This window comes from Tachysurus fulvidraco, chromosome 14 (assembly GCF_022655615.1).
Source record: "Tachysurus fulvidraco isolate hzauxx_2018 chromosome 14, HZAU_PFXX_2.0, whole genome shotgun sequence".
NCBI classification, from domain to species: Eukaryota; Metazoa; Chordata; class Actinopteri; order Siluriformes; family Bagridae; genus Tachysurus; species Tachysurus fulvidraco.
The window spans coordinates 24,241,325-24,256,696 of record NC_062531.1 but is presented as its reverse complement, the minus strand read 5'-3'; the positions used below and the strand labels follow the sequence as shown (position 1 = coordinate 24,256,696).

General features: G+C 43.0%; 1 protein-coding gene across 14 annotated transcripts in view; it reads right to left on the bottom strand.

Annotated features, from left to right (window-relative positions):
- The window catches only part of rimbp2b (RIMS binding protein 2b), a 52,380-nt gene extending 38,450 nt beyond the window's left edge, over nt 1-13,930 (bottom strand). For 11 of the 14 annotated variants that reach the window (XR_007137775.1, XR_007137776.1, XR_007137777.1 and 8 more), the window contains exons 1-8: nt 13,823-13,930; nt 11,565-11,669; nt 9,059-9,109; nt 8,464-8,484; nt 3,852-4,050; nt 1,919-2,094; nt 284-363; nt 76-185 (exon numbers count right to left, since the gene is read on the bottom strand). Coding sequence is in view for 10 of the 14 variants with exons in the window: in XM_047800297.1 (XP_047656253.1) it covers nt 76-185; nt 284-363; nt 1,919-2,094; nt 3,852-4,050; nt 8,464-8,484; nt 9,059-9,109; nt 11,565-11,666 (739 nt within the window). In the remaining 4 variants the exon portion in view is untranslated. The remainder of the gene's footprint in view (nt 1-75; nt 186-283; nt 364-1,918; nt 2,095-3,851; nt 4,051-8,463; nt 8,485-9,058; nt 9,110-11,564; nt 11,670-13,822) is intronic. The other 3 variants (XR_007137778.1, XM_047800298.1, XM_047800306.1) reach the window with 1 other exon arrangement.
- Nucleotides 13,931-15,372: the final 1,442 nt, after the last annotated feature.

Sequence of the window (15,372 nt, the reverse complement as noted above, 5' to 3'; positions counted from 1 at the left end):
TATAAAACAAAACAAAAAGTATAAAAGATTCTTTCTCTCTCTCATACACACACACACACACACGCACACACACACCTTCATAGAAGCCGTCTTCATCCATGGTCCCGTAAACATAAAGGTACTTCCCGGCCACCAGGGGGAGCTCAGCCTCGGGATGCTCATTAGGGCCGTCATATGGATTATAACTGAACACAAAAGTTATTCATCAGATGATGCCACATGCATCTTAGGGAAAGCACCGAACCTGATCAGTGAGCTGCTGAAGCTGAGAGAGATTACTCACTTATAGCGTGCGACACACAGGCGGACCTTCCCCGTGTACTTGGGCTTGGCACGAGGAGACAGGTTCAACTCTCTCTCCATCTGAAAATGAAAGGTGGAGATCGAATGAATCCTCATTCTGATTAGACGTTACACTTTGCAAGTAGATGTATAAAAAACTTTTTTTTATGTGTGCTGTCATTAATATGCGGTATGAAGTGTGTATTTTGCAGGATGGCGGGTGAAGCGTGGCGTGTTGTGAGGAGGCCAAAAATTCCAGCATGAGGACACATTCTGAAGAGACAGATTGGACAATTCACACCCTCGACTCTTATTCCACACACACACACACACACACACACACACACACACACACACACACAAACACACACACACACACACACACACCAGTCTCCTGGCATGTTAGAAGACTAAACTGTGTTATTAAATGCGCTCATACTGCGGCTGTGATCATTATCACTGGGCTGTTTTCGATGCACGACCTCGATCCACTCTGGCCGTTAAAGCCGCGGTAAGACTAACACCTGTTTACTTCGAAACTCTGTGACTACGCTGAGGTAAAATTTATGTCCTAAGATCTTGTTATCATAACCCAGAACTACAGGTGGGACGTGGTAGCGGTGGGGCTTGAACACAAAAAGACCATCTTAATCCAGGTGCGGTTCTAGACCTTTTTTAGGGTGGCTTCAGTCCCACTGTCTGTAATCTCAGCCACCCTAAAACTCCCTAAAAGTATAATTTTTACTTTCATAAATAAACAATAAAAATGACGTTAAAATGCAGGACACGTCGTCGATGGGAAAGAAAATTATTTATCAGTTTGATCCAAGAGCGATTTTTTTTTTTACTTCGCTTTTACATGCGTGTTGTAGTCTTTCAAAAGTGCGTCTTCAGCTGTCTGCTTTATCTGGACGAAGAAGAACAGGATCGCGCAGCGTGCACGCGCAGTCAGACCTGGAGGCGTTTATCTATAACGTTAATCGCGAAGACGGCAACCAAAAGCAGTGAAATGTCACTATTCTTATTACCAGAGTTGTAGCACGAACAAAATATTAATACAAACAATCCATACAATACTAAATAAAAATAACATTTACTGATTTGGTCTTTGTCTTGTGAATATTTGTCTTGTGATATTTGTTTATTAATGACTGCATTCATCGGACACACTGTTTGTAGAGAATGCACACAGACATGAACTGATCTGATTCGAGACCGGCATCATTACATCATGCATAAAATGTTGGTGTCCACTTTTGCCATTTAATAATACCATAACTTTTGGCTTACTATGTAGTCGTATAATATGTAATATAAACTCTTCTTGTTTTAAATTCTCACTGAGGGCTAAAACCCACTAAACTGTAAAACCCACCTACTGTACTCTACAGAAATTTAAACCAAACCGGATAAGATGTAATTTTCGTTCAGACCACCGTCAGTCGGTTAACTCTGCATTCTCAGCTTTCTATTTTAGTTTACTAACAACAACAACAACAGCTGACTAATGCGATTAACCCGATCCTGGCGTCACCGATGAAGCGGTCCGATGCTCGGTCCTGCATGTGAACATTCAGTGTGTAATGGCTGTCTGATTGACAGCTCGATTGACCGACACATTGACCGGTTGACTCACAGCAGCAGTGAAGATGGGCCGGACCTCGGAAAGACAGGTTCGGCGGGGGCTGGAGGGCGTGCTCCGTGACAGGAAGCTGGGTTTGACGGACAGCAACTCCGCCTTCTCTCCCGCGCTCATCTGCAGAGGTCGGATGAACTCCGAGATCACGGACTTGCTCAAGGATCCTTCGCTGCCTGCATGACACACGACACACAGCAGATACCAGATGATCCAGTGTATGTAGGAAACATAAATCAGTGGTGGAGTGACTTGACGTCAAGTAGTCGTCATTAGTTCCCGTTTGTTTTCATTCATAATCCATTTCTAGTTACATTCAATGATGTCCACAAAACAAGTTCCTGTCATCACTTACGTCGTAGTAGCTACAAAGACACTGTATGTCTCGTTCAAAATTCACACTTTCTCTCTTTGTCTTAGTCTTAAGGCTCAACAGGAGAAATACAGTTTATTTTACAAACCACTCTGTCCTAATGACTGTTAAAATCGCTGACGATGGAGACTCCTTCACATAAAAAAGAAATACAGTGAAATAATCTCCTCAATGATTACACACTTAATCCAACAAGCAAGAGCGTCCGCTTATCGCAAGCGTCTGTCCAATCAAACTCAGTGCTGCGGTGTGAATCATCTGATACTCGAGAGTAACGTGATGCCTACGAGTCCAGCAATTATATCACACGCCCTGTATTACTGTTCCACCGACATCCACAGAACGTGCTGTCTATCTGCAGCTCCATCTATCTTCACAGCTAATCATCCATACATCTGCTCCATCTCCAGCTAAAGGTCAGCTTTACATGCTCCCAGCATGCACGGGGACGTAATAACCGCAGGGTTCTGACAGGGGAGAGCGGGCGTCGTCTGATCGATGGCTTCATTACGTGACTATAGACTCCATATCCATTTCTTGTCCAGTTCAGCAGCACACACCTGCTGCCATGTGCTTCCTCACGTCGCTAGGTCTCAGAACAGACAAACTTCAACACTGTCTGAAAGTTCTTAAAATAAACGATAAATATTTGAACTGGAACCATTTCTCAGTCATTTGCTAATAAATCTGAGAAAATTGTTGCCATTCCCAAAAAGCTATGTCTTGTTTTACAAAAAAAAAATTAATGCCATTATATATTAACACCAGTCATTCGCAGCTTATCGTCGCTTAGCGTCCACATTTCTTAGCAACAGGGTCACTAAGCTAGTTCTAATTAGCACTAAGATAAGATAATATATACTTATTTTTTTCTAAGCTATTTAGCGCTTCTAGCTTGTGTCTGTAGTGAGTGTTACATTGTGTGTTCACCTTACATAACAATAGTAAGAGCCATGCAGGCAAATAGTATATAAAATTCACAGATGTTTATTCTGTTTATCTATAAATCTGATGATTTTATGATCTCGATAAATGTCTATAAAAGTAGTAACATATCTATTTATAGGATTCAACAATTTGCATGAATTTACTGCATAAAAGTTTAAAACAAGCGTTGGATTAAATGTCCTCATAACTATACGAGAGAGTTATCCAACGATAGCTTAAAGAAACAAACAAACCAACCAACCAACCGACCAACCAACTGACTAACCAACCAACCAACCAACCAACTGACTAACCAACCAACCAACCAACCAACTGACTAAACAACCAACCAACCGACCAACCAACTGACTAACCAACCAACCAACCGACCAACCAACTGACTAACCAACCAACCAACCGACCAACCAACTGACTAACCAACCAACCAACCGACCAACCGACCAACCAACTGACCAACCGACCAACTAACCGACCAACTGTCCAACCAACTAACCAAATAATCATCCGACCAACTAACCAACCAACCAAATGATGACACCTTTTGGTTATAAGTCGAAGTTTACATGTGTTTGTGTGTGTGTGTGTTTATGTGTGTGTGTGTGTGTTCCACACCCTTGCCCAAGCCGTTGAGGAGAGCACAAAGTGAAGGTGTTTTGCTGGGCGAGTCGGGCGAGTCTCCTCCCGTCAGATGTCCAGACCCGAGCAGGTCCAACTTCCCAGCCTGCACCCTGAATCGTTCCAACTCCTTCGAAAGCATGTTAAATTGCTCGCTCTGACTCCGACATCGCTCCTCCAACTCCCTCACCTTCGCCTGAGCGGGAAAAAAAAAAAAAACAGGTGGAAGAAACAGAACAGGTGACAGAAATAAATAAGAAGACTGAGCGATGTGTAGAAGAGAGAGTGACAGATAAAGGAGGCAGAAAAAGGAGTGACTGAGACAGAAAACGAGAAATTAATTGCAGGAAGTTTAACATGGATAAACTATACACAAGTGACAGAAAGTATTCCTGGGAAAATCTCAGACTTTCCTGGTCAGAATCTTGCGCACCTGCCCTTGTAGTCAAAAGGGCAGAACCTTTCACTTTTACCTCCTTTTCGCTTTTTTTTATCATTAGCTAATTTCTCATCTCTGGGGCACGGTGGCTTCAGGGTTGGGGGTTTGATTCCCACCTCCACCTTGTGTGTGTGGAGTTTACATGTTCTCCCCGTGCCTCGGGGGTTTCCTCCGGGTACTCCGGTTTCCTCTCCCGGTCCAAAGACATGCATGGTAGGTTGATTGGCATCTCTGGAAAATTGTCCGTAGTGTGTGAGTGTGTGAGTGAATGAGAGAGTGTGTGTGCCCTGTGATGGGTTGGCACTCCGTCCAGGGTGTATCCTGCCTCGATGCCCGATGACGCCTGAGATAGGCACAGGCTCCCCGTGACCCGAGAGGTTCCGATAAAGCGGTAGAAAATGAATGAATGAATGAATGATTTCTCATCTCAATGACTATTTATGACAAGTCCTGAACGTCCAACAAAAACCTGGCTGTGAGAAATGTCTAGCCAGAAGTAACAGTAGGGCAAAAAGCGCTAGTTTCTTGTATTTCTAGCTTTTTTATTTTTCTTACTCAGCTCTCAGTGACAGATAATCTGCTTAACATTTATGTCTGAGATGTTTCTTATATACATATATAAGAAACCTATCATTACTATTATTTCCTAAAGTTATCAATTAATGAAAGAACATGCCATGAACTTATTTATTTATTTATTTATTTCTAGTTAAATTCGATGCTCTGGAGTGTCCCTGATAGCTAGACAGATAACTCTTGTTCCCTCGGCAGCCGATTTTCTCAGATGCGGCTCGTCGTGTCAGCGACTTCTTTGAGGTTTTTCTTTCTTTTCTTTTACGATACAGCAACTGCGATCTGGATCCGCAGTCAGATCTGCTGTATCGATAGACCAATCAGAATGGAGAATTAACCAGGACTGTGTGGTGACTGTAGTCAGCTTGTTTACAGCTCCGGCGTGCGGCATGAATGGCGTATGAACATTCAGCCGAAGGTTGATGAGAACGCTGGAAACCCGGAAGCCGTGTCTCAAGTCACATACTATGATGTAATACTTTAAAACTTTGACATACTTTATTTATTTTTGAACAAGGATCGGTAGCAAACTAAAGGGTCCTGGGATCGGACCAGACTTGGCGGCTCGATAGAGGTAGACGTGTTTGAATTGTAGGACGCGACATTGCCCCGTGTGCCATAATATAAATAGTGTAATAGAGAAGTAAGTATATGATTCGAGACACAGCTACAGTATGTAAAGTAGAAAGCAGTGTGTGGTTAGCATCCCAGTCTCACTGGGGGTTGTAGCATTTGTGTTAGCAATCCGAGCAAGACGATTGAGATCCATGCAACAAACGAGCAGAGGGTCAGTTAGTAAGCTTTCGCTAACACTTTCCTCTGGATGTCGGCTAGAATCCGGTCCCTTACTAGGTAGCACGCTATTTTTTTAGAGAGTTTGGCTTTTTTTGTTTTCATCCTTTGATTTTCATGTCTTGATTTTCCTCAGCTCAAGATCATTTTGTACATGTGCTCGTTGGCTAGAAATCGAAATTGAAACGGGACACAACAAGACAAATGAGTAATATGGTTAAGGACCCAGACATGGAGGCTGAACTGAGAACATTCTGAACTCAGAAGCTTCTTAAAATCACATCGCAGCACAATGATCATTGGTGAGGAAACTCAGACCCTGATTGGTCTGAGTTGGGATTTGGAATTTGGTGTTGTTTTGTTTATTATATGCTAATTCTAAGCTAAAATAATGACAGTCGTGCTGCTTTACTTGCATAAAACTATTATAATTTTGTAAAACAGTCACAATTTTAAGGATGATCCTTCGAGGAAGCTTAAAAAATTTGTGACTAGTTTGATTTGGTTTTTTTTTATTTCCTCTTCGTTTCCTCGGTTATTTAAATCAGTCATAAGACGCTCACAAAGCCTGCTATACAGCGACAGTGTTTATGACGCTATAATACAGGTAGTACATAAGGAGTTACAGGTGACCGAACCTCATCATCATCCCTCATCCTGTTAGTTTTGAAGTTTGAGACAGAATATAATAAGAGGTGCATAAACGGGTCGTCGAAGGTGTTATAAAGATCAGACAAACTGCATGGATTTAACATGTTAGTCCTTTCACTGAGATGTAGAGTCAGAAATCCGGTCAGAAATCACTGCAGGACTCGTGCACTGAATTTCTAATTCTAATATTTCATCTCTAATTTTGACAGAATTAACAATATCAAGAGTTTGTTGAACCATCAGCAACACTGGAAGAGTTTTAATGAGAAAGTCTATTTAATATTTTCTCAATTTTCCCTTCATTCCAAACGTAGCCCAACAGCCAAGACTTTACTTATTAACTCGGTACACCCCGAAATCTTTACAGCATCTAAAAAGTACAACGAGACTAAAAAAGTCTGAAACCGTATTGAAAATACTGAACATTTTTAAATAGAAAAAAAAAATTAAAACGATGAAATTTAGCAGCATCGAAAATCTCGAATAGACAAATTTAAAATTTAAACACACAGTTTGTAGTTTGGAGCAAACGCAAAACCAAACTGGGGCAAAACCAATTACGAAGCAATTCCTAGTCAATTCCAAAGAAATATTTATTACATTGTATTTTTTACTAATAAAATAATTTGTATTAAATCCAGAAAAACAAACAAAATATAAGCTCTTTTAAATTTATTTTTAATTTCGGGATCCCATTCGAATCACTTCGATACGTTTAAACGTCAGACTTTGGGGCTGGGGGGAGGGTGTGTCAAGGGGCGGAGTCATACCAATGATGATGTTATAGAGCGTGATGATGTTATAGAGAGATTTAGAGAGCAGATTTTGGAGTGTCGCAGACTTTCAGTCATGGCTGATTGCTTCGTTTGGAACAACGGAGGTGAAACAAGAACAGATGGTGTATATGATCTGATCCATGCTAAATAAATAAAATAAAATCCAAGCTAGCTAAACGGCTAAATTTAGTCGTTTATTCAACCAGAGAATTTTGCTTCAGTGATATAACGTTTATACGTCTGAGCCATGAGTCCATTTCTGCCTGACTATTTATGACTCGCTCGTTATGTGAAAGGATGTTAGTTTTCTATCATCGGCGCTAAAGCCTTCATGATAAGGTTTGTGTTAATCTTTGGACTAAAAGATGAAATCTTAACAAATCTTAATAAACAAAACCAAACCAAACAAAGCTAAAAAGAACTTTTACACTGATACAAAACATCCCACAGATGAACGTAGCTCGTTTTAAAGACAGGGTCTCCGAGATTTGAGAAATGCATCAGAAAACTGATTTGGGCCAAATAATAAACAAAAATCAAACCAAAAATCAAAATAAACGTGTAGCCAATGAGCAGAAAGGGGCGGGGCTCGAGGATAAAAACAAAGAAAGGAAGCAAAGAAAGGCTTACGATAAGGCAAGAAGTAGGACGTGTTAATATAGGATCAGCTTTCCAGCGCTGGAGAGAACTGAAGGAGCAGGAAGTTGGCCACATATTCACAGGTTGGAGTTTCCCGAGTCAATAACTCCTGAGCTAAACGCTGTTACTACACAAATAACACCTCTTTTCTATCGTAGTAATGTAGAGAGGCAGCTACAACCGCGTTTTGTGTAGTAACAGCGTTTAGCTCAGGAGTTATTGACTCGGGAAACTCCGACCTGTGAATATGTGGCCGACTTTACTTAAGACGCCGAGGCGCTTTTTTCCTTCTCGATAGGTGAGTAACGTTGGTTTTGCTTTGTTACACAGAACTAATATATGCCTTTGTCCTTTACATGATTATGCTTGTGGGTCATTTTTGCTTGTTTGTTTATCTACAATCGTATTGTTCTTCCCTTCAGCTGTGATAAAGACACATTTCTTTCCGTTATTTGCCTGGGTTACGTATGTATGTGTGGGCGGAGCTATCGATACAGGGGTGGGACCCGTTTGGGTTAGGGGCGTGTTTGTTTTGGTGATTTTATATGTCAACATTGGCTTTCAAAAATCGGAGACCCCACCTTTAAGCTTCTTTTCATCTTGGGCTGGAGAACAATAGAAAGATGACTACAGGCTACGCTACAAGGAACACATTCCCGAGACGGAAAAAGGGGCAGGAGGGAAAGAAAGGGGGAAAAATAGGAAAAACACGTTAAGGGGAAAAATAACTGGCCAATACCTGCATGCTGTCCAAGTGATTCTGTATATGCAAAGAAAGACCAATAAGACAGTGACAAGAGATGTGAGAAAACCAAATCACTTTCGGAAACAGTCTGAATTATTTTAAAAAAATAAATAAATAAAATAAAAAAATTAAAAAATAATAATAATGCAGAAATCATGCAACGTCTTGAAACATGAGTGAGAACCATTTACATGGATATAAATACACAGATATGAGAAGGTGTGCTGCGGAAATGAAAAGAAATAATAAAGTAAAGTCGCCGGTTAACTCCATGAGTGACGAAAGCGTGAAATAAATTTCACTGTAAATTTCCAGATGAAGCGATAACGTATCTATAGATACAGAGATGTCCGACTGCACACAAAAAAAAAAGGGTCTGTTTTGGTAACGGAAGCTTAAACTCGTATCAGCGGGCGAGGAAGAGCCGACTGATATGAGTCATCGTGCGTGTGGAATGAAAATGATGCACGGTCTAGGCAACTACAAGCTGAGCTGAAAAGAGACAACGGCTTACATGCATCACACACGCACTCTCTCACACACACACACACAAACACACACACACACACACACACGCTTTTATACTCACCTCTAACAAATGGACGGCGCCTTCATGTTCCTTCTTTGCCTCAACCTGAGCCTGAAGACATAACAATCAAAGATTAGTCAGTGAACATTTTCCTGCAGTTCTTTTTTGTATGTGTGTGTGTGTGCGTGTGTGTGTGTGAATGTGTGTGCATGTAAAACCTTAATTCGTTGAAATCACCAGCACAAGATTGATTCTTCTTTTAAACCCATTCCAGTGAAGACACGTACCGTATTTAATGACTTTTTATGAAAGCTACTCGTGTTCCAGAAGAGACGTGACACGTCTCGCCCCAAACATGCAAAAAAATCTGTGTCATTTAAAAAAAAACCTGCAGTCTCTTCTCTGACTATCGTGCTTGATATTGCATTAAATGGACATTACATTAAATCGTGGAGGGACTGAGAAATCACATTAAACATGGGTGTAACTCACTATGAGGTCCATTTTCATCTTTCTTAGATTTAACGTTAATGTCGAATCTAGTCCTTTCACTGTAACCATGCTGTTGGTCTCATGACGATGCGACAGGTTTTTTTTTTTTTTTGCCTGTGTCTACCTGTGTGCGTTTGCGAGTGCGTGTCTGATTCCCGCTGTCTTCCTATTTCTCGGTAATTGTAAGAGTCCGTCGTTTTAGGGAAGCTGACAGACAGTGTGTCAAACGTTCCATCGCACACTTCACACATCGTCACGTCTCATCTCTGAACAATTTACCCGGCGTGCTGAGACGCTGCGGCTCTCAACATTTAAATCGGGTGGAAATAAATGTAAGACTTCAGCTCTCTTGTGAACGTTTCCGCTCGGGCACCGAGTCACACGCGTCTCTGGTTTAATGAGCGAGTTATCATCAGATCATCGGACGTTTTGCTGTAAAAAAAAAACATGACATATTTGAATGATAACTAGATTTGTAAAGTTTGTCGCAACAAACTTTGATGTTGGCTTTGACGAGGCAAGTATTCGCAAAGGCCGGTGCTTTTTGGAGGCAAGTGGACATAAAACTTGTGAAATCTAGTGGAGCGCTAGGGTGCCAAAACATTTGGAGGCAAGTGGAGACGAGCATGTGACGTCATCCGAAAACCTGTGACGCAATTCCCCTCCTTGGGCTGAGTGTTTTGATATGTCACTTACCCGTGCTGTGCAAATGTATTATTTTCACGTGATGTCACGTGATGTCATCAGAATACACGTAAGGAAGTTCCCCTCATTGTTCTGAGTGTTTTGATATGTCACATATCCATGTTGGAAAAAGTTTTTTGATTTTGCATATTTTGGGGCAGGGCTGCGGGACAACCGAAAGGCCGGTCGGTACACCAATTTAAATCACCCTAAAGGAGCTGGCCGAGTTTGGTGTACATAGTTCAAAAGCTTGCCGAGTTATAAACCCCCGAAGTTTATAATGGGAGTCTATGGGAAAAAAATGAGACCCGGTACCGAAAGTACCGGTACTCCGATCGCTAAGAAAAGTAATAGCAACAAACATCAGACCAGCATCTACAACATATTCCGAATTTGGTGCATGTGGATCGAAAGCCCTAGGAGGAGTTACTCTTGATAAATCTTTGGCTAAGCTTAAATAGGAAAACAGAATGTTGGCTTCTACAACTCCTACTCTTATTATTATTAGAGATTTCCTAATATGGTCAGTGCTTCCTGATATTGTTAATCTGTTTCCAGGGTAATTAATTCATCTCACCTGGTGCACACTAACACCGACCGTTGCTTGTGGTTATATAATCGCTTTATGTGGAGTCTCTAACATACAAGTGTTTTTCCTTAAATCGCAGTTACCATAGAAACGATAAAGACGAGAGCATTAATAGAAACCCCCGAGAAAACGAATTAACGCCGTAGCATCCGAACACCAATCAGAATGGAGAACTCTACAGGTGAAAAGGTTTAGCAACTGACGCTGACGATCTTCAGTAGGATCGATGTAGTAGTGAACGGACTTCTTCTCCGTACCGTAGGCAGAAGGTTCCGTGTTCCTTACCCGGAGCGTGTGTTTGTGAAGGTCGAACCCTCGTCTCACATGCCCTGCGCTGAGCCCAGCCTATTTTTAGCTACAAGCAATAGCTCCTGGGAGCGATCCTGAGATGTGTGTAACTACTGCATATTTGTTCTGTGATATTCGTCCTGAATCTAAATGAGACCTGGCTGATATGAGTAAGGTCACGACTTCTGTTTCCCAGCAAAAAAAATAATACACACAAAAACCCATCCTGGCTGCAGGTTGGTGAGATCTGCACTTAGATAGTGATCACGGTGCTATCAACGGTCTTAGCCAATCAGATTCTGTCTGATTCCTCATTCAGTATGATGATGTTTCTTCATCTTTCATCTCCGCTTCCTTGCCAAGTGATAGACATGATATATATCGGTTTATTTAAATATACCTGCTGTAAGGATTTAGACGTATGTCCACAGCATGGGCTGCATCACAAAGCTACTTTACTGCTTGACCCAAAACATCCCCTGCCCTCAGGTTTGGCGACCTCTGACCTCTCACCTTCTGCAGAAGGTCGATCTCCTGCTGCTTGGCACTGAGGACGGCCAGGGCCTGTTCATGTTCCAACTCTAACTGCTGCCGCCTCTCAGCAGCCTCACGCATATGCTGCAGGACAGAGAGGGGTGGGGGGAGAGAGAGAGAGAGAGAGAGACAGAGAGAGAGAGAGAGAGAGAGAGAGAGAGAGGGAGGGAGAGACAGAGAGAGAGAGAGAAAGAGAGAGGGGGGGGCAGGGGGGAGCAAGAGAGAGAGAAAGAGAGAGAGGGGGAGAGAGGAAGAGAGAGAGAGAGAGAGAGAGAGAGAGAGAGAGAGAGAATGGAGAGAAACAGAAAAGGAGAGACAAATAGAGAGTCAAAGAGAGAAACAGAAGAGGGGAAGAGGGGTTAAAAACAGAGAGAGAGAGAGAGAGAGAGAGAGAGAGAGAGAGACAGTCAGAGAGAGAGAGACAGAGAGAGAGAGAAAGAGAGGGGGGGGACAGGGGGAGCAAGAGAGAGAGAGAGAGAGAGAGAGAGAGAGAGAGAGAGAGAGAGAGAGAAAGAGAGACAGAGAGACAGGCAGAGAGAGAGAGAGAGAGAGAGAGAGAGAGACAGTCAGAGAGAGAGAGACAGAGAGAGAGAGAAAGAAAGGGGGGGGGACAGTGTTTTAGCAATAGATGATATATACTAGATAGATATAGATATAGTAGAACAGTATATGATATAGAAGATATACAGATATACAGTCATATATAGTATATATAGTATAGATATATCTATAGAATGAGATGTTCAGCAGGTGACCAACAGTCACGTATTTGAGGAACAATGAGAAAAGATGAACAAACAGAAAGAATGATGAGAATAAAATGGAGCAGGTGACAGAGAAGACAAATAGCTCTTTCTCTTGTGAGTCAATGATGATAAAGTGATTCTTAACCCACACCTAAGAGCATTTCCAGTCCTCCTGAACGCCAGCGGAATCGTCTCCAACTCCTATGACTGTATCTCCATCATCCCATCTACATCTGCCGCTTAAACCTGTTCACATCACGCACTCATCCGTCCTCTCTGCGTCCCACAGGAGAGGAGGAGAAGATGCTCGAGCTCTCTTCAAAGCTCTCTATCATAACCAGGATTGCTGCTCCTAATGGTTAGACCTTATTACCACCTACTGAGTCGAATTAGAGTCGAATTCAGGAACAGAGTAGCATTACGCTCTGGGGGTTAGATTTGCTAAATGCTAGGACACGTCCGGAGGAACAGTTCTGTCCCGCAAAAAAATACACAAAAGCTAATCTACAAATTTTCCTATTTGCTGTAATTACAGTCATTTAGCAAAGACAAGGTTAATAAGTAATTAAGGGCTAATGGGCCTCTTTGGCAAAAATCGAATCTATCTATTATCGATTTTTGCGCTGGTTATCCAAGATGGGCTGCCATCATAAACCGTATAGCGTTATAGCGTTTAGCTACTGCCGTACGTTTCGCTCGCTTCCAGATAATTTTACGTGAAAGTTCTGGTTCCTAATTTTAAACTCCACTGATCTTTCGACACAGATGTCGTTTAAAAAATATATTACAATTAAACAGATTGAATTAAATCCGGGGGTCACGTTGGCTTAGTGGTTAGCACGTCGCCTCACACCTCCAGGGTCGGGGGTTCGACTCCCGCCTCTGCCTTGTGTGTGTGGAGTTTGCATGTTCTCTCCCCGTGCCTCGGGGGTTTTCCTCCGGGTACTCCGGTTTCCTCCCCGGTCCAAAGACATGCATGGTAGGTTGATTGGCAACTCTGGAAAATTGTCCGTAGTGTTGTGTGTGTGTGTGTGTGTGTGTTGTGTGTGTGAATGAGAGTGTGTGTGTGCCCTGTGATGGGTTGGCACTCCGTCCAGGGTGTATCCTGTAGTTCAGATAAGTGGTATCTATACTTCACTTTAAATGAATTTAGATTTTTTTATGTATTTATTTTCACTTATTACTCCTTAAAAACAGATGTGGATTAAAGTCTAGGAGATGTGACACAGGTTAGATGATCTCAGGATCACCAGGGACGACTGGAACATAGTTAGCACTGCTAGTAGAGCTGATTTCATTACCGGATGTGACGTGTAAGATGTTTGATTATTTTTAGACTCACCTAACGAGATATTTTGGTGCTATGTGGAACAATGGAGACAGAAGCCAATAAGCAAAAAAAAAAAAACCCCTCTGGAGATCAGGGCTGCTGTTAGACAAAACTAATCAACATCCTTCTGACCGATCAGAGACGTAGTGGACGGTTCTTACCTTCAGCACCTGCTCTAGGTTCTCCAGCTTGGCTTGGAGCTGAGTCCTCTCCCACAGAGCACAATCTCTCTCCACAGTCACTGCACACAGAGCCTCCCACAGGCACTCATACTCTCCTTACCTACTATCACCCTATTCACCACGATTCACGGGAGGGGGGGGAGGAAAAAAGGGGGGGGGGGGGGCGTATCATTCTCATCTCTTCTCTCTCTCTCTCTCTCCTCTCTCGCTCTCTCTCTCTCTCTCTCTCTCTCTCTCTCTCTCTCTCTCTCTCTCTGTCTTTTCTTTACTTTCTTTCTTCTCCAATCTCTTCTCCCTCTTTCCCCCTTTCCCTTTCTCTCTCTCTCTCTCTCTCCTCTCTCTCTCTCTCTCTCTCTCTCTCTCCTCTCTTCCTCCTCTCCTGTTTTCTCTCTTTCTCTCTTCCCCCCCTCTCTCTCTGCTCTCTCTCCTCTCCTCTCTTTCTCTCTCTCTCTCCATCCCTCTCTTTCTGTCTCTCTCCCCTCTCTCCCTTTCCCTTTTCTCTCTCTCCATCCTTCCCCTTGTCCCCTTCTCTCCCCTCCCCTCTTCTCTCTTTCTCTTTTTCTCTCTTTTCCCCTCTCCCCCTTTCCCTCTCTCTCCCTCCCTCTCTCTCCCTCTCTCTTTCGCTCGCCCCCCCCTTGCTCTCTCCCGCCGGGTCGCGAACCCACCCCCCCCCTGCGCGTGGGGCCGCTCTCCCGCGCCGCGCCCCTTGCGCGAGGTGCAAGAGGAAAGGCGAGAGCCCGAGCGGGGAGCACGCATCTCGCGATAGCGCGTACCCGCTCTCAGGTGAGGGTTATATTGCTCAAATTGGCCCTTGTTCTTCTCATCACTCCGTCCTTTCACTAAATCGCTCTCTGGACTCTGACAGAGTGATGGCATTTCCCTCGTGTCAAAAGGAGACCGAGGATGCTTTCATATCTGTAGTTCGGTTCATTTGGTCCGGACCAAAAGCAAAAAATGATACCTTGTAGTTTTTTAGCAGTTTTTGGTTCCTTTTCACACCACACCGATCGTTCTGTTCCGCACCAGTCGAAACGAACCAACATGCAGTCATGTGATAACATCCACATCACTCATTGGCCACATGTCTTCGAGCGTATTTCCTAAACTGCTTCTCGATTGGTCAGAATAAACGTGCGGGAAATTTCAACGAAACTCCGGAAGTAAAAAAAAAGAGGAAAATACAGGAAAATACAGCATACAGTACACCATGGAGAGACGACCGCGCGCTGCGATTATGTTCGTGGTTGTAATCGACTACATCGCTCGTATACAGCATTCTATGCAAAGTCTTCATTTTCAGAACGAAGCGCGGATGCGGCTTGAAAACGCAAACGGCGAAGTCGCATCGCGAGACACTTCAGGAGGCGGCGAGCTTTACTTTTGCGAAACTGTGACATACTCATCTTCCGAAAATATTGCCAGCGACCCACTACGGCAGCTGGTTTAGTCCAAAATGTGCAATACTTTTCGCAGTCAGGTCTATTCGATCTCGGACCGTGTTCTCACCACAAACAAACCGTACCAGAGTT